Source organism: Nerophis lumbriciformis, linkage group LG23 (genome assembly GCF_033978685.3).
Source record: "Nerophis lumbriciformis linkage group LG23, RoL_Nlum_v2.1, whole genome shotgun sequence".
In the NCBI taxonomy this organism is placed as follows: Eukaryota; Metazoa; Chordata; class Actinopteri; order Syngnathiformes; family Syngnathidae; genus Nerophis; species Nerophis lumbriciformis.
The window spans coordinates 25772526-25798309 of record NC_084570.2 but is presented as its reverse complement, the minus strand read 5'-3'; the positions used below and the strand labels follow the sequence as shown (position 1 = coordinate 25798309).

General features: G+C 39.2%; 1 protein-coding gene across 3 annotated transcripts in view; it reads right to left on the bottom strand.

Moving 5' to 3' along the window:
• LOC133622315 (copine-8-like) overlaps nucleotides 1-25784 on the bottom strand; it is a 417761-nt gene that overhangs the window by 45913 nt on the left and 346064 nt on the right. For all 3 annotated transcript variants that reach the window (XM_061984911.1, XM_061984910.2, XM_061984912.1), the window contains 2 exons: nucleotides 10711-10764; nucleotides 8802-8863 (listed from right to left, as the gene is read on the bottom strand). In XM_061984911.1, the coding sequence (XP_061840895.1) occupies nucleotides 8802-8863; nucleotides 10711-10764 (116 nt within the window). The remainder of the gene's footprint in view (nucleotides 1-8801; nucleotides 8864-10710; nucleotides 10765-25784) is intronic.

Here is a 25784-nt window from a genome sequence, read left to right as displayed (position 1 = left end):
CTTCTTGGACTTCAATGAGACCGAAAACAATGACTGTTTTACATACTTCCTATTTCTGCTGAGACATGTGTTGGTGCGTGAACATTGAACATCTGAATAAAAGAGGAGACGAAAACCTTCTTCGTCAGAGCGTGGTGCAGGACTGTTCAGAGAGTGCAGTGGCCATGTCTCTCCTCAATATTGAGTCCAAATTGAATTCTGTCTCTGTTTGATTCCTTGCCTTTTGTCTTGTTTAATAGATGTCCTCAGTGTTTGAACGTGACATCTTATTGGTCCTTTGAGCCGGATTCCAACACGTCTGACGATTCCAGCATGAGTGAGTGAACCAGAAAGACCATGGCATCCAAATCCTGATTGAGGAACTGCTTTTTTTTCATTGCGGGCTGGAATTGGAAAGACTGACGGAAAATCCGAGGACAAGAGGAAGGAAGGCAGAGAGCAGTGAGTACGTTTTAAATTGACGAAGAAAGAAACGACTAAGAAAAAGCGTGTGACGAGGGTTACGACGCATAGACAAACCCTGTAAATCCTAGGCTCTAACAGGTAAAAAGGCCAAATTACTGCAGGACGTCGGTGTCCGTGAAAACTGAAATACCCGAAATAAACTAAAAACTAAAATTCTAAAACTGAAGAGGCCAATATACTGCAGGTAAACGGAACCGCGAAAACTGAAATCCGTAATATCCGTAAACAAACATACTAGGGGGAGGCGGAGCCCACAATAATTTGAAATATCCGTAAGCCATTATCCTGAGGACGACGGAGTCCAATGCAGACCTAAAATGGTCTATTCAGAAAAAAACTGAATTTTCCGTAAAAAACAATAACCTGGAGGGCGACGGAGTCCTCATGAAACATTGAAATTTCCGTAGATCAATATACTGAAAGGTGTGAATGTGAGAGTGTGTGGGAGTAATCGCCATTAGGCTATCACTCCATATTAAAGTTGTGAGAAGTAAATAGTGGGTTATTGTGGATGCTCTAGGCAAGACACCTCCACTGGGGAACCATCTCCAGTAGAAGCGACGTGTACCACAATAATAAATTAAACCACTATCTTACAAACAAGACAAAAGTAATCCTTATAAGTTCGGCTCTGTAGGGGACGACGGATTACTCCAAATTCTCAAAATGAAAAGAGGAACACAAAGAAACGCAGACCTAATATGGTCTACTACAATCTATTTCAACCAAAATAGGAGACCACAACAACGACAGCGGTTACACCCTACTGCGTGTTGGCGTTGTGGCAAAGAGGGGCATTTTGCAAGAAACTGTCCTGAAAAAAAAAAATTTAACAATCCAGCATGACTGTTAAAAGACGACACCAATTAGTCATGTTGTCAGCGTATGCCATTGATGGTAAGATCGCTGCAAACTTTGTTTGTTTGTTTGTTAGTGTGTGTTTAAGTGTGTATCTTTCCAGGTACAAATTGTGTAAAAACCGGAGGTTCAAATAAAAATAAAAATAGGTTAAAAGAAAAAGCAAATAGGAGAAAATCTCAAAGTGCTAAGTGAGAGAAAAGTAAAAATAAATGAAGAAATGGGGAAAAATCAATAAGAAGAATTAATGCAAAATGAAATAAACTAATGCGAAAGAGAGATAATGGGGGTATTGAAATAAGAGATGAAGAAAAGGTAGACTGAAGATATACATGTATGTTTGGATATATAAAGAGCGCTTTTATATATACAAATATATATATGTATAATTAAATAATGGAACAAATAAAAACCTAGATTAATAACTATAATAAGAGTTGAGATGTATAGTATGATAAAATGATAAAGTGGGTTACATGGTTATTAGCTGAGGAAAGAAGAGAGAAAAAAGAAGAGAAATCTCTTCAAGTGTTGCTGACCTTTGCCCTCTAGGAGTGCACTCACGCACTTACACACCACCGTGTGTGTGTGTGTGTGTGTGTGTGAGCGTGGCGCAGTAGGGGAGGTGTGGAAGTGAATTTATTACATGTAAATTTAAAGTAGGTTTAACTTTGAAGTGTAGTATAACATTCTTAAGTTAGATTATGTTTTAGACATTTGCAACACCATACATCTGAGTGTTGAGCTAAGATAAGGTAAGGACATAACATAGAATAAATAAGCAGGTATGGCAATCAGGAAAACTATCAGCTAGCGATAGACAACTGTTTGCTTTGAATATTATTGAATAGTAATTGCAAATAAGAAATATAAACAATGGGAAGAATGTAAATTCTGAGTGTAAAACTATAGATTAAGTGGCGTATAGACAGTTAAGTGAGTTTAAAACATTACTTAAAAAATACATAAAGTAATATGTATAACATTTGAATTAGGAGGAACAAATAACATTAGTGTTATTAAATAATTTACATAGTGAAAGACACAAAATAAGCAAAATAAAAGTACAATTATGCAAAAGAGAAGTAAAGGATATAGAACGTTCTCTAAACAAAAATGGACGCACTATTGTGGAAAATAGAAAAACAAAGTACGACAAGTACAAAAACCACAAATAAAGAAGCAAATGAGGTAATTTCTAGGATTAACGAATTATTGTAGAAGTTGAATACCAAATTATGCTGAAATAGTAGCTCCTTTAAGTAAATTAATGAAAAAATGAAATCATCTGTAGAGTGGAATTCAGAAGCTAAAGCAGCATTCTGTGAAATAAATATAGAACAGAATGTGCGATTGTTACAGTAACAAAAATTTTGAAAGCTATCAAATGACCATCAAATTGCTCAATGCAAGCGGCAGAACTAGAAGCACTAATAGAAGCATGTAAAGTAATGAAAGATAAAAAGGTCACAATATATATAAAGATAGCCAAAATATAGGAATGATAAAGTCAACAGGAAAATCTGTAACACATTGGAGAACTGATTAAAAAAAAAACAGAGAGAAAAAAGAATTAGTAGAAGCAGTACAGCTACCAGCTAAAATAGCAATATGCAAATGTGCGACACACACCAAAGGAACAGACACAGTATCAATAGGAAATGCGTTTGCTGACGAAACAGCAAAACAAGCAACAGAAAAGGAAATACATATTTCAAACTACAAACTAGCGCATGATATACTAAAAGACATGCAACAACAAAGTACTCCAAAAGAAAAAGATAAATGGATTTAAAAAACGGAGTCACGCTGATCAAAGAAGACATCTATGTATGTCCAGACAATAAACTAATCTTACTAAAAAATCTATATAAGTGGGTAGCAGTTTTGAGCCATGATTGAACTCATGGCTCAACAGGAGGGATATGAATACCCTTATACAGAAGTACTATACTTCCTATAGTTTAATTCTTATAAAACATTTTTTGTATAAAACATCTATGCAATTAACTAAATAAGAGTGAAGGAAAACATTATTGTCTGGTCATAGTAGATGCATTTTCAAAGTAGATAGAAATATTTCCTAAAGGAAAAGCAGATGTGCTGACAGTAGCAAAAGCATTATAAAAATATGTAGTAAAAATGTACATTAACATTACAAGTACAACAGGACTAACACAATTTGAAAGATAGTGGAAAGACCAAGCTAAATACACTTAGCACATAGTAAAAAGGTCATATAATGGGAAAAGTATTTGGGATTGTATTTACATTGTAGAAAGGTCAGATAATGGGAAAAAAGTATTTGGAATTGTATTTGTGTTATCAAAGGGACATGTTAACTAGCACACTACAAATTCCACTGTGACAAAGTTGTAAGCATACCATTTGATGGTGTGTCAAAGTTTGATAATAATTGGTTCCTGTTTTGGTAATTAATTTGTTCCTTATGGCGGAGCAAGTGGGAAAGGCTACAAAAACTGATTGTGTTGTATGTATAAGCCCAGACAATTACTCAAGATGAGTCAAAAAAAAAAAGTTGAATTGAAGTAATGAGCAAAACAAAATTGACCCTGTAGCTAAAGAGACAAAACAGAAACCAATATTTGATAAATATGTGAAAAAAGCTAATTATACCTGCATTAACAAGCGAGGCTCTGTACAACAGTTAGGAAACGTATCATCAGATAACTGCATACACATAGTAAAAGTATCAATATTTGTACAAGAATTGTTAACACGCCTGAACAGTTTGATATCTGAACATTGGAAAATAACTAGACATGATGTAAACTGGCAAAGTGTTGTAGATCCAACTTATATTGATGGGTGTCCAAAGAAGTATTTCTGACGACCAGTGTTGGGACTAACTACTGTAACGCCGTTAGTTTCGGCGGTAACTAGTAATCTAACGCGTAATTTTTTTTTATTCAGTAATTTAGTTACCGTTACTACATGATGCGTTACTGCGTTATTTTACGTTACTTTTGATGTAGTATCGGCTAGAAACAGAAGCGCTGCGGTGTCGTTCTTCTGAATCTTCCTCTGTCACAAGCCGGAGAGAAGAAAATAGGCGCGGTCTATGTGTGTGGGTGTGGGCGTGGGGAAAAAAAGTTGTTGGCACGTTCAGTCCACACACAGCGTGGTCATGGCGAGCGGAGTAACGGAGGAGCTTGAACGCCCCCGCCATTGAATCGGTGTGTTTATAAGTGCAGACTCGGTTGTGCAAAACGAGGGTTTTAAACACATGCTGAACGTGCTTGAACCACGTTACGACATCCCGTCGCGCACCCACTTCAGCAATAAGATTGTGCCAGATCTTTATGAGCAGGAGAAGAAAAAAGTTGTGGATGAACTATCCCGAGCATCATCTGTTGCGCTCATGACAGACGGGTGGACGTCCAGCGGAACTATAAGCGCTCACTTCATCACAGCAGACTGGGAGATGAGAAGACACGCCCCCTCTACGAGAGTCACCTTGCGCAGGTACTGACACAAGCAGTGGAGGACTGGAAGATAAAGATATCCCAGTCACACGTGATAATGCCAAAAATCAAATAATTACAGAGAATGAGGCAGGACTGGGACCACAGATAGGTGCTTTGCACATGTAGTGAATTTGGCATCACAGAAGGGAATCTCAGTCAATAGGATGGAGCGCCTCTTTGGGAGGATCAGGAAGGTTTCTTACTTCCACCCAAGCACAACAGCTGCTCATGTGCTTAAGACAAAGCAAGAAATGCTAAAGCTGCCTGCTCATACACGATGTCCCAACGAGGTGGAACTCCACTTATGATATGTTGGAGCAGCAGGCAGCTATATACTCTGCATTGACCCACAACACCCTGAAGACAAATGTCACCCTGTCTGATGATGATGTGAGAGTGGCAGGTGAGGTCCTCCAGGTGCTTAAACCCCTCAAAAGTGTTCCATCTCTACTGAGCACTGAAACTTCACCATCTGTGTCAATGATCCTGCCACTGAAAACAAGTATTCTACAATCCATGGCTCCAAGTGTGGAAGACAGCAGCATCACTCCAGATGTCAGGCTTTATGTTTCAAGGAAGATGATGTGCCTTCTTATGTTGCACTTTAACTTGTTTTTTATTCATGGTCATTGGTCCAAGTTTAAAGAAATGAGGAATGCCTTTTTATGTTGCACTGTTTTTCATTAATTATGTTAAAAGGAAAATAAAAATGTATGTCAAGTTGATCAACAGATTGTATTATTCTCCAGTGCAATAACAGTACTGAAATGAAGGCAAAAAGGGCATTAATGGGAGCTTTAAAAAAAAAGAAGAAAAAAAGAAGTAACTAAATAGTTACTTTTCACAGTAACGCATTACTTTTTGGTGTAAGTAACTGAGTTAGTGACTGAGTTACTTTTGAAATAAAGTAACTAGTAACTGTAACTAGTTACTGGTTTTCAGTAACTAACCCAACACTGCTGACGACTATAAATTGGTAAATCAGGTTGCAACTGGATTTCAATCATACGTCTACTGGTGGTGTACGATTAACAAGAATGTTGACAGAATAAACTACATCCATTACAACATACAGAGATTGGGAAATTGGACACAGGCCGGACTTGAAGCAGTCGCTGATCAACTCGCCGCCACCTCCCTTATGGCCTTTCAAAACCGTATGGCGCTGGACATGTTGTTAGCGGAAAGAGGGGGTGTGTGCGCAATATTTGGTGAACAGTGTTGCACGTTCATACCAAACAACACCGATGCAGAAGGTAGCACTGGAAGGCCTTCACACTCTCAACGGTAAAATGAAAGAGCACTCAGGCATAGATTCATCTATGTGGGATGGGTGGATGGACGGTTTCGGCAAATACAAGTCTTTGGTATCTAGTATCTATGGCCATGTTCAGCAATACGGATGTTGTTGTATTCCCTGTCTGTTCTCTGTTTAACCGTCTGATTACCACAGCGATTAGCCCAGCAGATGATAAAGCTGTTCAGATGTACTTCCTGGTGGACGACAAGGAAGATGAATCTGAAGACGAGGATACCTACCAGGATGGTGTTCCTGATTTATTTCCAGAAATGTCATAAATATGAGGAAAGATGTATGTTCAATTCTGAGAGTAAACATAACTTTGTCGTAAGGAAATTAACCATTAACTAAAAATTGCAAGAAGAAGTTATTAGGGATAAGGAGATTATGGGAACGTTTTTGCGATAAACAGGAGGGAATTGTTGGAATAATTGTTTGTAAGTTATCACAAAAGAAACGTTGTATTACATTATGTTCCTGATAAGAAGATGAATGCTGTCTTTCGAGGCCTAACAAGAGGAAGAATGCTCGTGAAACGCCACTGTGATTTCAACACGGACAGATGGCAGGATCTGCTCAACTTCCAGAGGAACTCTCTTTGAAGTGTTAAACGAACTCTCTTTGAAGTATTTCACAAACTCTCTTCCAACTATTTGGTAACCGAGGTCAACGCTATTTACGACCCGCTGCCCTCTTGAAGTCGCTGTGGTCAGGAGACGGGAGGGGTTATCCATTGTCCTCCAACACCTGCCCCAGCTGGATCCAGGAAGAGCCCAGCCCGAGACATCCTCTTCTTGGACTTCAATGAGACAATGACTGTTTTACATACTTCCTATTTCTGCTGAGACATGTGTTGGTGCGTGAACATTGAACATCTGAATAAAAGAGGAGACAAAAACCTTCTTCGTCAGAGCGTGGTGCAGGACTGTACAGAGAGTGCAGTGGCCATGTCTCTCCTCATTATTGAGTCCAAATTGAATTCTGTCTCTGTTTGATTCCTTGCCTTTTGTCTTGTTTAATAGATGTCCTCAGTGTTTGAACGTGACATATATATATATATATATATATATATATATATATATATATATATATATATATATATATATATATATATATATATATATATATATATATATATATATATATATATATATATATATATACTAGGGTTGTCCCGATACCAAAATGTATTTCGGTACTTTTCTAAATAAAGCGGACCACAAAAAATTGCATGATTGGCTTTATTTTAACAAAAAGATCTTACGGTACATTAAACATATGTTTATTATTGCAGGATTGTCCTTAAATAAAATAGTGAACATACAAGACGACTTTTCTGTTATTAGTACGTAATCAAACAAAGGCTCCTAATTTAGTCTGCTGACGTATGCAGTAACATATTGTGTCATTTTCCATTCTATTATTTTGTCAAAATTTTTAAGGACAAGTGGTAAAAAATGAATTATTAATCTACTTGTTCATTTACTGTTAATATCTGCTTGCTTTGTCTTTTAACATGTTTTATCTACACTTCTGTTAAAATGTAATAATCACTTTTCCTTCTGTTGTTCAGATGCTTTACATTATTTTTGGATGATACCACAAATTTAGGTATTGATCCGATACCAAGTAGTTACAGGATCATACATTGGTCATAATTTAAGTCCTCGTGTCTAGGGACGTATTTCCTGAGTTTATAAACATAATAAAAATAAAAAATAAATGAAAAAGATTTTGTGATGCTAAAAAATATTGATGTAATCATAATAGTATCGACTAGATTCGCTCCTGTACTTGGTATCAATACAGTGGATGTCAGGTGTAGATCCACCCATGGCGTTTGTTTACATTGTGACGCGGGTGAGCTACGGTGTGTAGTGAAGCATGTTTATCTATTCCTCGTCCTGCAGGGATGATACTTGTAAGAAACATACTTCATTTGTCGCCATGGAGGTGAGGATTAGTGATTTAGAAGTAGCTAAAACACTGCAGACTGCGGCTGGACGTTAGCCTCTAGCTAGCTAGCCACGTCTTAAAGCACCTGTTCCCGTCCGTTCTCCCTTTTCTGTCAACACACTGTGTCTGCTTGTAAGTACTCTGTGATTGTGCACTGCCGAACATGCTCCAATGCTCGTAAATCCAGCAATGTCATGATGTGACGACGCGCCGTTATGCCCGTTAAAAAAAAAAAAGGGGGGGGGGGGGTACTTTTTAGAGGCGGTATAGTATTGAATATGATTCATTAGTATCACGGTACTATACTAGTACCGGTATACCGTACAACCCTAATATATGTATATATATATATATATATATATATATATATATATACAGTATATATATATATATATATTTTACAATAACAATGTCGCTACAGCCTGGTTATTATACAGGTTACGGAACGTAAATGAAGTATTGTTGGCGGTTTTTGAATTGTGAACGATAAGCAATATTCCCCAAAAAAAGTGCTGTTCCCCTTTAAACTGTAACATATTCCGTGCAGAATTACTATGATTCAAAATCTAATAACACCTGCCATTCTTTTTTCTTTGGCTTTTTATTGACAGCATCCCTCCGTTTATAAACACAATTAATTGGTGCTGCAGGTTCATGTTTATCACACCAGCAGCACCGTTATCCATTGAATTCCAAACATATTGAAGAATAAATGGTGATTCAGGTCCACTTACCCTCCTTTGATGTAATCTAAGAAGGTGAACTCTGACTCCACAGAGAAGGAGAGCAGGGTGACCTGAAAGTCCAGAAGAATACAAATCGCTACCATAAATAATGATGCCTGTGACTTCGTTAAGTAATCCAAGTCTTTCAATGTGGAGCACGTGGCAATCTGCGATAAGATAAAGGATGTCTGCTTTTCGATGATCCATTTACTTTTCTCCCCAGAGGACACGTTTGCGGAGGATGAGATGTATTTGTATGCATTACTTGCACATATAGGCCAAATGAGCAGGGAGGTGAATTGGTTGTTGATGTCATCCATTTGCATTTTCTTATACACAACTGAAACAATTGCTTAGATTTGACTGACGTCACGTCCCCGATCATTAAATATGCGTGGTGGTCAAGCTAGCTCTGTTCTAAATGGGTACGAGGCGACATTTAGCCTTTCTCCATGAAAAAATGCCCTATGTTTATGTTGTTTTCGGCTGTACGAATCCTTGTTCAAATCGCAAAAAGGATAAAAGTTTCTTCAGAGTTCCTCGAGACGTAATCAAAAAGGGCGAAAGATTGCAAGATTTTATGAAACGACGACCAGAAAAGCAGCTCACACTCCAGTCCAAGGGAGCAGAGTCGAAGAATGCACAAGTTTGCAGTGATCACTTTGTTAAAGTTTGATATAGTTTTAACGTTTATTATTTCCCATTTAGGTATTATCTTGATATTATTTATATTTCTTAAACACGTATTTGCTACGAGTGTTTCGAAAGGCACCAACACGGCAAGTCTAAGTAAAAGAAAGCAAATGTAAGCTAAAACCTAAAAGAGTTAAGTTTTTTTAAAGATCATCAATCCTGAATGAATCTTTCAGCACATAAACAATGTTGACATCTTTAGTTATATTTTGATAAAAATCATAAATGAATCTTTCAGCATATACACAATGTTGACATCTATAGTTATATTTTGATGAAGACAACAATCACAAATTAATCTTTCAGCACATACACAATGTTGACATCTATAATTATATTTTGATAAACAATCATAAATTAATCTTTCAGCACTAACACAGTGTTGACATCTATAGTTATATTTGGATAAACAATCATAAATGTATCTTTCAGCACGTACACAATGTTGACATCTATAATTATATTTTGATAAAGACGGGGAAAACATGCAACTTGTAAACGGCGCGTGCAACAACAACAACAAACATGGCAGTAGACGTGAAGTTAAATCATGAGATACAATACTACCCTAGCAAAAACTAGGCATATTTATCCGGGAGAGTCTTGATACCAATTTCCTTGACCCAGACACACACAAAGAAGTTGTTGACCTCCATGCTTTTACAAGTTTCATTTGTTTTGTCGCGTTGAATGATGTCTGGAACACAATAGTTCATATGTCTAGGAACGCGACCAACGGATAATCCTTGATATCACTCCACAAATCTTTTTTTTGTTAATGTATAGGGATCTATTTCATTGCATAATTTGATTTGTTGCTCGTATCTGCTTTTTGCAGGAAGATTTAAGCCTCTTTGTACTCAGATAGTTTGCGCACTGCTTGCTGTACAACAGCCATATTGGCTTGGTTGACCACCACTGCTTTTCACTTCCGGGAAGAAGTCACGTGACGGAATACAAGCAATTAAACATTTCTTCTAAAGTATAAACATGTTCCTGGGTCCTCTACAGCTTGCAATGAACAGGTTTAATTTGCACATACTGAGTCTAAAAAGTACGATTATGTTTGGCTTCATATACAACATGTTACACAAGTCTTCGACAATGTAATTAATTAAAAAACATATGTGAATCAATTTATCACATCACTCTGTATGAAATGTGATAAGTGAATTGTCAAAAGTGCCAAGTGCCAGCCTTGGTTTGCTGCAGGCGCCATACTCACAGTTCCAGAGTTGACGTACTTTTTTTTCTTCATTTTCTTCTTGGTATTAATCACCTAAAAAGTAAAACAAAAAAAACATGATAAAGAAACCATCATTTTGATGAAAATATATACTAATAAATACATGAATGGAAAAATATGTATTTAAAAGGGGTAATTTTATGAATCTTAAAGGGGAACTGCACTTTTTTTGGGGACATTTGTTTATCATTCACAACCATTATGAGGTCTTTTTTTGTAAGATGAGGCTAACATTGGACCTACTGGGAGTCACCTATGTTGGCTTCAAAGCGCTCTAAAAAACAACTTCAAAACCCTCCATCAATTTTTTATATACACACTGCAAGTATATATATAATGTAGTAACAGACACCTTCATAACAATATGTAGTATGTACAATATACACACTGCAAGTATATATACTGTATATATATATATATATACATATATATATATATATATATATATATATATATATACACACATATATATGTATGTATATATATATATATATATATATATATATATATATATATATATATATATAATGTAGTAACAGACACCTTCATAACAATATGTAGTATGTACAATATACATAAAGTAAGTGTATATATATATATATATATATATATATATATATATATATATATATATATATATATATAATGTAGAAACAGACACCTTCATAACAATATGTAATATGTTTTATATACACACTGCAAGTATATATATAATTTTGTAACAGACACCTTCATAACAATATGTAGTATGTACAATATACACAATGCAAGTATGTATATATATATATATATATATATATATATATATATATATATATATATATATATATATATATATATGATGTAGTAACAGACACCTTCATAACAATATGTAATATGTTTTATATACACACTGCAAGTACCGTATTTTTCGGACTATAAGTCGCAGTTTTTTTCAAAGTTTGGCCGGGCTCCAGTGCGACTTATATATGTTTTTTTCCTTCTTTATTATGTATTTTCGTCAGGTGCGACTTATACTCCGGTGCGACTTATACTCCAAAAATACGGTATATATATAATTTAGTAACAGACACCTTCATAACAATCTGTAATATGTACAATATACACACTGCAAGTATTTATAATATGTAGTAACCAGTGACGTGCAGTCACTAGAGGCAGGTGAGGCAGGGCCTCACCTGCCATCATGGAAAGAAAAAAAATGTAAAAAGAAAACATTTTTATTAAATTGTTATATGTATCCAGTGATTATACTATAAAGTTATTTTCCATTTAACTTCACCAGTTTTAGATTATTTTTATTCAAAATCGCTGAATTTTCACATTTGCCGTTCAAATACTGAGAAGAGACAGTGCGGTGAACAGCAGCCAGTTGAGGCACGTCACTCAGTTGTGCCTCAACATGGATTGCGGACTCGGCTAACTGCTGGTCTGCTGTGCAGTGAGACCGTATTGCTATATGAATTATATTATACATTTCCATAGTTTAGTTAGCTGAGGTATATAATGTACAGTGTATTTTTTCAACAACTGTATGTGTGTAACGTATTTCTTGTGCTGAGCAATCATAAAACGGCTGCAAAAGACGCACTGGCTGAGGCTCCAGTAATCCCGCCTCCTGCACCCCCACCGTAGATTGCAACCCCTGACGGGAGTGTTATATCAACTAAAGCGCACACTTAAACTTTCCACGTGCAAGATTGAATCTATTTAAAAAAGTTATTTCATAAGAAGCCAAAAAGTGCAAAAACAAAAATGTTCGTGTTGGAGGAGTTGTGAATGACTGCAGGGCCACAACATTAGGTACACCTGCAGAATGCAGGTGTACTTAATTCACAACTCCTCCAACACGCACATTATTGTTTTTGCACTTTTTGGCTTCTTATTAAATAACATTTGTAACCTATTTTCATGGGCTTTCCTCTTTGTGATGTTAAGTTCCTGTTATGCGCTGTTATACAGTATATGCCTTGAGCTCTTATTTTGAAGGCGCTAAGAGCGGAAGTGATGACACGTTGAAGTGGAGCGGAAGTTTTTGAAAGAATGTAAATAAAGTGGTCCTCGTGTAAACTGGAGCCTCCGTGTTTGTTATTTTGTAGTTTCATACAGTATAGGCGACATTTATAAACCCTCGGTTACACTTTTTTAAATAGATTCAATCTTGCACGTGGAAAGTTTAAGTGAGGGCTTTAGTTGATATAACACTCCCGTCAGGGGTGCATTAATCCAGCACAACAGCGGCGAATGAACTTCATTTATAAGTAAAGGTAAAGACCATAATAACGTTTTTTTTATTAAATGTGCTTTTTTGTGTGCTACAGTTTGTATGTGTAAAGTTAAAGTTAAGTTAAAGTACCAATGATTGTCACACACACACTAGGTGTAATGAAATTTGTCCTCTGCATTTGACCCATCCCTTGATCACCCCCTGAGAGGTGAGGGGAGCAGTGGGCAGCAACGGCGCCGCGCCCGGGAATTTATTTTTGGTGATTTAACCCCCAATTCCAACCCTTGATGCTGAGTGCCAAGCAGGGAAGAATGCTGGTATGAGTTTTTAAACATAACCGGGTAACTGCTGCCAATCAAATGGTGAATAAGATACTCTTTAGGGTTCATATGTTTGTAAATCTGACTGTGATGAAGTCAGTGCCTCACCAGCCATGAACCTCACCGCACGTCACTGGTAGTAACAGACACCTTCATAACAATATGTATTATGTTTTATATACACACTGTATATATATAATGTAGTAACAGAAGGGATGATGTTCAAAAAACGGTTCTCCCGATTGTTCGATAAGAAAAGAACCAATTCCATAGATTCAAATCCCTTTTTGAGAAACGGATCCCGTTATCGAAGCCACTATAGTAAAGAAAAAGATTTGGTTGTTTATTCTAATCCCTGGGAACGAATCCCGTGTCTCAGGAAATGTCCTGTGGCACGTCACAGGAAATGACGTAGCCCAGTCATTCGGCATTAGATACAGAAGCAGCAAAAAACAATGCACGGGAAAAAACGCTCCAAAGCATGTACAACAAACATGTTGAAACATGTTCAGGCCGTACGTAACCTGAAGGTTAGAGAAACGTGTCGTGGAGAAGCAGCGACAGAGATGACGAAGCACGCCCCTCTTCCTCTGCTTCAACCTGCAGTCCCAGTGATAGTGCCGGTGAGTAACTAACGTTAACTGTTGCCGGTTCATTTCCATATCTGCACACTTGTAGCCTTTAGGCTAAAATAAGGCTACCTCTTATGTCAACCAGGACTGCAGTAATGTTAGCTAGACTAACGTTACCTAAGCATAGTCAGTGGCTAACGGTAACGTTAACGTTAGCCTTTTTGTATGTGTCTGATAACGTTAACGTTATCTTGTAGCCTACACCACTCCAGAGTTTGCAGGTCTGTCTTATAAACTAGTGCTTGCAAGATGTGAATTAAGATAATGTTAACGTTATCCTATTTCAGATGATGACATTCATGACAGCCAGAGTGACCAGGGCAGTGTTTGCTCTGTAGCACAGAGCGTTAACCCATTTACCATAGCGAGGTATAACGCAGAGTGCAGCAAGATGAGTGAGGAGGAGAGTAACAACATTACTTGCAAGCTAACGAGAATGATGGTGGAAAATCTCCTCCCCTTCAACTTGGTGAACACAGACGAATACAAGTAGGTTAATAATTGTAATGGAGCAAAAAGTAAGCAACACCATTACTCTGAGATTTGTTTCAAATGTAAAGTGCTGTACAATACAAATGAATGCAGGATTTTCCCTGCATGTATTTTTCTTAGGTGGCCCACTTAAAGGGGCACTAACAGTCAATATTTATTATTTTATTTTTTTATTTTTTGGGGGGTAATAGTCAATATTTATTTTTTAATTTTATTTTATTTTTTTCTTAAAAAATAAAAGTGAGGTTTTGTTAAACCAAGTATTGTGTGTTTTTTTCCATATACAACAACCTATCTGGATTCGATAAGATAATCGATAAGGAATTGGTTCGATAAGAGGATTCGATAATGGCATCGAAATCGATAATTTCTTAACAAACATCATCCCTAAGTAACAGACACCTTCATAACAATATGTAATATATTTTACATACACACTGCAAGTATTTATATAATGTCGTAACAGACACCTTCATAACAATATGTAATATGTACAATATACACACTGCAAGTATATATATAATGTAGTACCAGATACCTTCATAACAATATGTACAATATACACACTGCAAATATAAATATATATATATAAATAAATAAATGATAAATGGGTTGTACTTGTATAGTGCTTTTCTACCTTCAAGGTACTCAAAGCGCTTTGACACTACTTCCACATTTACCCATTCACACACTGATGGAGGGAGCTGCCATGCAAGGCAGCAAGGCGCTAACCAGCACCCATCAGGAGCAAGGGTGAAGTGTCTTGCTCAGGACACAACGAACATGACGAGGTTGGTACTAGGTGGGGATTGAACCAGGGACCCTCGGGTCGCGCACAGCCATTCTTCCACTGCGCCACGCCGTCCCTTATATATATATATATATATATATATATATATATACATACATACATACATACATACATACATACATACATACATACATACATATATATATATATATATATATATATATATATATATATATATATATATATATATATATATATATATCAGACACTTTCATAACAATATGTAATATGTACAAGATTTACCCTATTTTGGTCATTTTAATCATTGCTGGAACTTATTTCCTCAGTGCATTTATTTCCGTTTCCATAGCAACACACTTCCAACTTCTGGCAACAACGTGTGTGTGTGTGTGTGTGTTTTAATCATGGCAGACTTGGTAATAGACTATGAAGACGACTATTTTTGGACAATTGAGGTTTCACAACCTCATATTTTTTAACCTGAACATACGTAGGATGAACTGCTGGCTTATAGAAGAGAAGAAAGGGGTGAAAGGTTGGAGCAGACGGAAGTTGAGAAAGTGTAAATGTGGAGATTGCCAAGCTATGCCAACAGAAATGGAGTGCTTCTGCTGCGGCACACAACGTTATTATCGATGGAAAGGCTTTGTGTATCTGGCGAGGAGGACACTGCTCAAAGAAACTGCATCGCAATGAAAGATGATCAAACGTCCAGCTGGCTGTACCAAACGGACCAAACTGTCCATCGAGTAAGTCACTCTAATATTGACCAAGATCAATCAGTCATGTTGTTAGTACAACGACAAACACTGTCCAGCTAGCAAGTCAGGGAAAATCTAAAAGGGCAAAAAAGTTTTTTCCCACCTTCATGGTTTGAATTCACATTTTCGCACTTTCCAAATACACAAAAACAGGTGCAAACAACAACAAAAAAACATTTGTATTATATGATCCCTCTAAACGGGTTATTTGTTTGTTTTACGACAGTTGTTTAGATTCGGCAGGTTGTAAATATTTAATTAAAAGTCAGAATTGTATTACAAATACACGCATGCTGTTTGTAATCACACATGTGATTTTTCTTTTTCATTAAACCCTCAAATCTAAAATGTCAAATGTGTTTTGGAAAATATAACTTTGGATTTGGCAAGGAGTGCAAAAGTTATGTGATAACAAATGGATTGATGATGTGTAAATGCAATGTCTGGTGATAGACCACTACAGTGTATCCCAAGAGGCACCAGACAGAATTTCCCAGTGGTGGGCCGTCAGAGCCAGCAAAGCCTTCTTGACTGGCATTACATAAATTATGAACATAAACTGAAAAAAGTTAATTTCATGTTTAATTTACTTTCCCTAAATATCAAAAATAGCCATTATATTCTCCTCACGTCATATTAGGCTTCAGTGTTGCTTTTATCCAATCAGATTTCAGCTAGCTTGTTTTGCCAGCGCTGTATGAAATCTTACCGAGGCCTTTTGAATCAACAACCGGGCACATACAGTTGATAAGACAGTTGCGTTAGCCAATCACATCATGAGTTGTTAGCAGTATTGAACGTGTTATATACGCCTCCTGTGATTGGATACTCTTTTGCGACTTACAAGTGAGTATCCAATCACAAGTTGTGAGAGCAGGAAGTGCTATGCAAATGAACAGGACCCAGAGAAATATGTCATCTCCTCGCTTTTTTAACCCACAAAGTCCGAAGGAAAGCAAAACGTTGATTAGGTTACGGATAATTACTAACAAGGCCATTTTCAAGAAGGACATTTCGAGAGAAGCTATATCTCATGAGACGAGGTCGGCCGACCCCCGAGCTAGCCAATCTGTCCCAGCCGGTGACCATTTCCAATCGAATCTACCAACTATGATTCCGATGGGTGCTCCTCCTGAGTTCAAATATTTAATTTCTTTTGTCAGTTATTTGAATTTTAACAGTACCACATAGAAATATGTTTTAATTACTACATCGGGTTTATTAGTTTTTAAAGGTAGCCTGTTTTGTGCACTATTGCAATGATTCAAGTGTGTTTTTGCACAGTATTTCTCCAGCCGTAGTCATGTGTTTACATAAACGATGGTATTATGAGAGGTGTTTATTAAAGTCGGACATCACTGAAGGCCTGGGCGTGAAATGGGCGGGCCGCCACTGGAATTTCCAATACAAGTCAGTGGAAGAAAACATAATTTGAGGCCGTCACTGAAGGCATCACAACTATGAATGTGGAGTTATGTACTTAACAAAAAAAGGCGAAATAACTGAAAACATGTTTTATATTCTAGTTTCTTCAAAATAGCCACCATTTGCTCTGATTACTTTTTCGCAGACTCTTGGCATTCTCTTGATGAGCTTCAAGAGGTAGTCACCTGAAATGGTTTTCACTTAACAAGTGTCATAGTTGTGATGCCTTGAGTGACAATCTACAATGTAAATGTCATGACTTGATCTTGGGAGTTTGCTTTTCCAGGATGCAACGGAAAGTTGGCACGGGCGAGACGGGAATGAAGGTACATGATTTATTATTATCAAAAAAAAGGAATAAATGAAAGCGCGCACAGTGGCGGAGAATAAACTATAAAACCAAAAGACTATAGCAAAAAGTACAAACAAAAAACACGCACAATGGCGGAGAACAAACTATGAAACCAAAAAGACTATAAATATGGAACAAAAACTTACTTGGCTTGAGGAATTGACATGAAAAGAAGTATCAGGCATGAACAGAGCATAAATGTGTTGAGGTCGTCAGGACGAACAACAGAAAATGAATGAACTTAAATACTATGGACATGATTAGTGAAAGCAGGTGCGTGACTCAAAACGTGAAACAGGTGCGTGACGTGACAGGTGAAAACTAATGGTTGCTATGGTGACCAGACAAGGGAGTGAAAAGACAGAAACTAAACAAAACATGACTTAAAACAAAAGATGATAATACAGACATGACAGAGCCCCTCCCTTAAGGACAGATACCAGATGTCCAAGAAAAAAAACTTAACAAAAGTCATGGGAGGGCGGGAGGGGGACATGGCGGTGGGTCGCCAGACCACGTGTCCCCGTATCCACCGGGGCAGAGTTAGGTGGCAGCGGAGAACGCCGCTGCAGCAGGCGAGGCGGGCGCCAAGGGAATGGCCACATTCGTGGCCGACTGGGAGGTGGGCGCACTTGGCGTGGCGGGCGACCAGGTAGCGGCCATATCCGTGGCCGACGAGGAGGCAGGCGCGTCGTCATCGTGGCAGGCGTGGCTCGGCGTGGCGCGTCAGGTGGCGAAGCTCGGCGTGGGTCTTGGTCTTGGTATAGGCGTGGGTCTTGTTCTTGGTCTAGGTCTTGGCATGGCGGGTCTTGGTCTTGGCATGGCGGGTCTTGGTCTTGGTCTTGGCATGGCGGGTCTTGGTCTTGGCATGGCGGGTCTTGGTCTTGGTCTTGGCATGGCGGGTCTTGGTCTTGGTCTTGGCATGGCGGGTCTTGGCATGGCGGGTCTTGGTCTTGGCATGGCGGGTCTTGGTCTTGGTCTTGGCATGGCGGGTCTTGGTCTTGGCATGGCGGGTCTTGGCGTCGTTGAGCTGCGACTGGCGGCACTTGGCATCGTTGAGCTGCGACTGGCGGCACTTGGCGTCGTTGAGCTGCGACTGGCGGCACTTGGCGTCGTTGAGCTGCGACTGGCGGCATTTGGCGTCGTTGAGCTGCGACTGGCGGCACTTGGCGTCGTTGAGCTGCGACTGGCGGCACTTGGCGTCGTGGAGCTGGTACCGGAGCTTGGCGTGGTGGGTCTTGGTCTTCGCGTGGAGGGTCTTGGTCTTGGACTTGGTTTGGAGGGTCTTGGTCTTGGACTTGGCGTGGAGGGTCTTGGTCTTGGACTTGGCGTGGAGGGTCTTGGTCTTGGACTTGGCGTGGAGGGTCTTGGTCTTAGACTTGGCGTGGAGGGTCTTGGTCTTGGATTTGGCGTGGAGGGTCTTGGACTTGGACTTGGCGTGGAGGGTCTTGGACTTAGCGTGGAGGGTCTTGGTCTTGGACTTGGCGTGGAGGGTCTTGGTCTTGGCGTGGAGGAGCTGGTGCTAGCCTTGGTGCGGCGACTGGTGCTAGCCTTGGTGCGGCGACAGGTGCTAGCCTTGGTGCGGCGACAGGTGCTAGCCTTGGAGCAGCGACAGGTGCTAGCCGTGGCTCTGGTGCTAGCCTTGGCGCTAGCCGTGGTGCAGCTACTGGTGCTAGCCGTGAAGCAACGACAGGTGCTAGCCGTGGCTCTGGTGCTAGCCTTGGCGCTAGCCGTGGTGCAGCTACTGGTGCTAGCCTTGGTGCAGGTGGAGGTGTCTAGCTGGGGGTTGCGGCTTGGCATGGTAAAAGACTGGTGAGGGCGGTCGTGCTGGAGGCTGTGGCTTGACGGGTCGGAAGACTGGTGAGGGCGGTCGTGCTGGAGGCTGTGGCTTGACAGGTCGGAAGACTGGTGAGGGCGGTCGTGCTGGAGGCTGTGGCTTGACGGGTCGGAAGACTGGTGGTGGCGGCCGTGCTGAAGGCTGTAGCTTGACATGGTGATGCAGAGCCACCCCACCTACACAGCTCCCGACCCCAGCCCCCCCCTCAAGGGGCGGATACCAGACGCGCTCCCTGCGGTCTGGAAATCTCTGTAGGGGTGGGTGGGGGAGGGCAGAAATTTCCCCTTTATTTAGGCCACAATATTTTTCTTTATCCCCCACCTGGGGTTGTGTGGGCGGCAAAAAAGAAAAAAATTGTGACGGGGGCGGGACTTGAGTCTTGGGGGGCGGGGCATGAAATTGGGATGGCTGTGACTGACTAGACCTGATTTCTAAAAACATGTTTTGATAATGTTTTATCAAAGACATGGCATTAGAGTTTTTAGCTGGAGGCGGGTGATTTAAAGAAAAAGTATTGAAAAAAAAATCCTGGGCTGTGATGTCATCCTGTGGAAGCCGGGCTGGCTGCTGCTTGCTTCCGCCCGGAGGGGGAGGGGCTTGTGGGAGTGGCGTGTCCTGCCGGCTCGCGGAAGTCTTTCCCCGTCCTTGGCGACGTTTCCGGGACGGGAGCGACGCGCCGATCGACACCAGCTTGCCTCCATTCCCCCACATCATCCCCCTGCGCTCCCTGGGGGAATAGCGAAGCGTCTCGGCTTCCATGGCGCGCAGGACCTCCCACGTTCCTTCGTCCAATCCATCCAACTCGGCCAACTTAGGTGCGGAAAAGAGGGTCTGCTGACGACCTACTGTCATGACTTGATCTTGGGAGTTTGCTTTTCCAGGATGCAACGGAAAGTTGGCACGGGCGAGACGGGAATGAAGGTACATGATTTATTATTATCAACAAAAAGGAATAAATGAAAGCGCGCACAGTGGCGGAGAATAAACTATAAAACCAAAAGACTATAGCAAAAAGTACAAACAAAAAACACGCACAATGGCGGAGAACAAACTATGAAACCAAAAAGACTATAAATATGGAACAAAAACTTACTTGGCTTGAGGAATTGACATGAAAAGAAGTATCAGGCATGAACAGAGCATAAATGTGTTGAGGTCGTCAGGACGAACAACAGAAAATGAATGAACTTAAATACTATGGACATGATTCGTGAAAGCAGGTGCGTGACTCAAAACGTGAAACAGGTGCGTGACGTGACAGGTGAAAACTAATGGTTGCTATGGTGACCAGACAAGGGAGTGAAAAGACAGAAACTAAACAAAACATGACTTAAAACAAAACATAATAATACAGACATGACAGTAAATAGTCTTAAAAATAATGAAAACACATTGAAATGAGAAGGTGTGTCCAAACTTTTGGCCTGTACTTGCATGTAATGGCAAAATTAATATTTGAGTAATTTCTCGTCTAAAACCGTGTTTATGTCGATTTTTTTTTTTTGCACAAATACACTTTTATGGCCTTTGCTTTTTTGGAGCCTATTCGGGATGTGTCCAAACACGCACTTCTATGAATAGGACAAAGATTGCTGTGATGTTGGTTGATCACTCATGTTTTCAGTCACTCTCCAAACAGATTTACTTTATGATTAATGTTGTTAACGGCCTTGCCCAATGTTTAACCCAAACATTACTGTTTTTGCTAGGTTGGGACATTTCGTTCAGGCCGCTCCCCTCTTTCCTCTCCTTTTTGAAAGTATATACGATTTGAAGTTTTTTGTTTCTCTTGAAGTGAATTAATTAACTCATACTATGTTCTACATATGGTGAATGTTTATATTTAACTTGGAGAAAGCGAACCACCAAGTTTAAGTAATTAATGGTTGAGCCCATAATAAATTAAGGAGCCTTAGTTGGACATTTGCATGTGAACTGGAATTAGCTCTTAGGCTTCGGAATGCAAAAGTTATAGCTCTATCCTGGAAGAGAGATTCCATGCTTATCTTAACGTCAACCTACAAGTTATGGTGTACATCTGTTGTCTTTCCAGACACTTACACACAAACATCTCCTTTTATGGTCAGGATGTGCTCTCCTGACTTAGCACATACACACACAGAGACAGGAAGGAGAAATATAAAACTGATGGTTTGGCTTCTCCAAGTTAGGAGTGCCTCATTTTTGACTTGACCTTCTCCAGGTACTGCAGACCTGTATAAGGATGCTAGCTCGTAACGAAGCAACTTTTTGTTTAGTAAAGCGTCTCCGACGTCTCTTTTGATCCAGCCACACTGCCGTGTCACCCTTCTGTCCGGACAAGGATGACAAGACCAGAAATCATCACATCACTCTCTCTCTCTGTCTCTCCCTTGCTCTTTTTAGTAGCAAAAACCCTTTCTCCTTTGGAATCTGATGTACTTAAAAATATCTTAGTTTTTCTCTGGACAAATTCTTTGTTGAATATGAACAATTTCAAAACACATATCAAAGGATAGGATAGGATAGGATAGAACTTTATTGTCATTGCACAAGTACAACGAAACTATCTTTAGATAAGTGTTTGGTTGATGACAAACAACTATGAATTAATCGTTTTCCTGGTTTAACAATATGCGTCACACCAATAGACCTCCCCCCAAAAAACTGTTTTAACACTTTACCCTTGGTATCCTGTGCATGCCAATCAGACTAGCAAACACTGACACGCACCAGGCTAAGAGGTGCAGCGCTCACGTTTGACTGGCTCCGGAACAAGAGAGAAATGTCAATTTTCAGACCAAAGACGTCTCCGCTCATTACCCTGATTCTCTGCGGCTTTGAGGCATGAAAGTGACAACCCCTAATTTAACGTGCAGGGGTGGCAATTTGTCTGACACACTGAACAATCTGCTGATGCAAAAACTAAAAGGGCCTTTCAGACACCCCGGGAGGTAGAGAAGAATCAAGAGTAACACATAATGGAGCTGACATCCAAAAGACAGGTATTTATCCTTTGGGTGAGGCAACCAACACACGGCGAGATGAGGAGCCTGCCATGTCCTTTTTGTTGCTTTTTATGGATTTCTAATGTCTTCTGCGGCTGTATTCAAAGGGAATTAATTCACTTTCACCGCTGAGATGTACCTAAACACGACACGTGATTCTGTCTTAGACAAACCCAATAATCCATACTTGGTAACTCTACCCAACCTAGCAACCACAGAATAAAGTCATGCATACAATTAAGCAGCGTTTTCAATACACAAAGTACTGTTGTCCCTTTTACGTTGCGCTTCAAATATTGCGGCTTCACTACATCTCAGATTTTAAAAAACCCGAAACTTTTTTTAAATAATATTTTACATGTTTTTGGCCTAAATTGGGTTTTGAATTATTATTTTTAATGTATTATACAGTATGTATGACAGTACAGTATTCGTCTTATTTTCTATTATTATTCGTTTTCGTTTCAAGGGTGAACACTTCAAAACAACACCAAAACCGGCGAATCTTGGTGCTACTGTAGTGTATCTTTTAGCAAGACAATCGCCGGCAGACACAAGATATTGATACAAAGTTAATTATACATACATGTTTTTTTTTAAAGTAACTTCGAATCAACGTACAGGCCAAAATTTTGGACACACCTTCTCATTCAATGCGTTTTCTTTATTTTCATGACTATTTACATTGTAGGTTGTAGATTGAGGTAGTCACCTGAAATGGTTTTCACTTCACAGGTGTGCTTGAAGCTCATCGAGAGAATGCCAAGAGTGTGCAAAGCAGTAATCAGAGCAAAGGGTGATTATTTTGAAGAAACTAGAATATAAAACATGTTTTCAGTTATTTCACCTTTTTTTGTTAAGTACATAACTTCACATATGTTCATTGATAGTTTTGATGCCTTCAGTGACAATCTACAATGTAAATAGTCATGAAAATAAAGAAAACACATTGAATGAGAAGGTGTGTTCAAACTTTTGACCTGTACTGTCGTGTTTGTAAATTGAGATGTCGTTGATTTGGTCATTTCCCAGCCATGTTGTTGTCTGGCAAATGACCATATTTCAATGGTCAAGGTCACAACCTGAAAATGAATAAACGTCAGTAAAAAGTATGTTGTTGCAACATTGTGTTTGTGTTGCTGAATATTGGTTGGGAAAAGACCAAATTTCAACGGTTTTATCAACGTCACAACAGTGAATAAACGTCAGTAAAAAGTATGTTGTTCCAACGTTGTGTTTGTGTTGTTGAATACTGGTTGGGAAAAAAACAAATTTCAATGGTCTAATCAACGTCAGAACCTGAAAATGAATAAACGTCAGTAAAAAGTTTGTTGTTTCAACATTGTTTTCGTGTTGCTGAATATTGGTTGGTAAATGACCAAACTTCAATGGTCTTATCAAAGTCAAAACAGTGAATAAACGTCAGTAAAAAGCATGTTGTTTCAACGTTGTATTTGTGTTGTAGAATTTTGGTTGGGAATTGACCAAAATTCAGCTGTCAAATCAACGTCACAACCTACAAATTTATAAACGTCAGTAAAAAGTATGTTGTTCCAACGTTGTACTTGTGTTGTTGAATATTGGTTAAGAGAAGACCAAATTTCAATGGTCTTATCTATGTCACAAAATTGAATAAACGTCGGGAAAATCATGTTGTTTCAATGTTGTATTTGTGTTGTACAATAAAAATTACTAAAATTCAATGGTCTAATCAACGTCACAACAGAGAATAAATGGCAGTAAAAAGTATGTTGTTTTAACGATTATTTGTGTTGTTGAATATTGGTTGGGAAAATACCAAATTTGAATGGTCTTATCAATGTCACAACATTGAATAAACGTCAGGAAAAAGCATGTTGTTTAATTGTAATTGTGTTGTAGAATTTTGGTTGGGAAATGACCAAAATTCAGCGGTCAAAACAATGTCAGAACATGATAGTGATTAATTGTCGTTAAAGAGCATGTTGTTTCAACATTATGTTGGAGTTGCTCAACGTCAGGACCGAATTCAAAAAGTTTTCAACGTTTTTTCAATGTCTTATGTCTGCTGGTCAAGTTGACCAACTTTTTTCAGAACAACTTTTTGATGGAATTCATCTTTAGCTCCTGCCTTACCAATAACACATCTACACAATGGTTCGACTTGGAGGGGAGCAAAAGACAAAAGACAACAGCGGGACGTAGCAACGGACATATGGCGCAATGCTTCAGGCTAACTAAGACTGCTCTCAGCTGTCAACATGTCCAACCAAAGTGGAGATGGACTCTTCTTGATTCAAGATGCGTTTTATCTTTGATATCAGTAACACAGCTTTGTCTTGATCTATGGTAAATGACAACGCGGGAGACGCATCGCGCACAAGACGGAATGCTGACAAGTAACATAGCTAATGATCGTGGCTGCGACTGATGGCCAAGTTTTTGGTTTCACCCTTGGAGGAATTACCCAAGATGTGACAGAGTAAATCTACGTCGTGGCTGTGTTTTAGTCGCCGTGTGCATGGCACAGCAATTACACTTTGAGGCTCCCCCGAGCTACTGGTGAGTACTGCATTCTATAGTTGAACGCTCTCAATTATATTAGGTGAAATTAGCGTAAATCTGACCATATCGGTATTATCTAGAAGGTTGTGAAAACATTTTGTTAAACTCAAACAATGAAAATAGTCAAATTATTAATAATAATAAAAATTTGCCGAACTGAATTTATCGTTTGTCATGTCCGGTACCAATTAACCAAAATAAACAAGGGACGACTGTTTATTAAAAGCTCTTAGGTCCTGAACATGTATTATCCTGCACTGGCGTCCTGTGCACTTAAGATGCAACTTTAAGGTTTTACTACTTGCGTATAAAATACTAAACGGTCTAGCTCCATCTTATCTTACTGATTGCATTGTACCATATGTCCCGGGCAGAAATCTGCGTTCTAAGAACTCCGGCTTATTAGTGATTCCCAGAGCCCAAAAGAAGTCTGCGGCCCATATAGCTTTTTCTATTCTGGCTCCAGTACTCTGGAATGGCCTACCGGTAACAGTAAGAGATGCTACCTCAGTAGAAGCCTTTAAGTCCCATCTTAAAACTCATTTATACACCCTAGTCACAGACTCAGCTTTTTTAGACCAGATAACCTGCGGCCTCTCTTTTCTGCTCGCCCCCCTGTTATCAGGTGGCCATGGATCAGTTTCCACAGAGGAATGCGCTAGCTACTACAAGTAGGGGGACCCACATCTGCGGCCTCTTCCAAG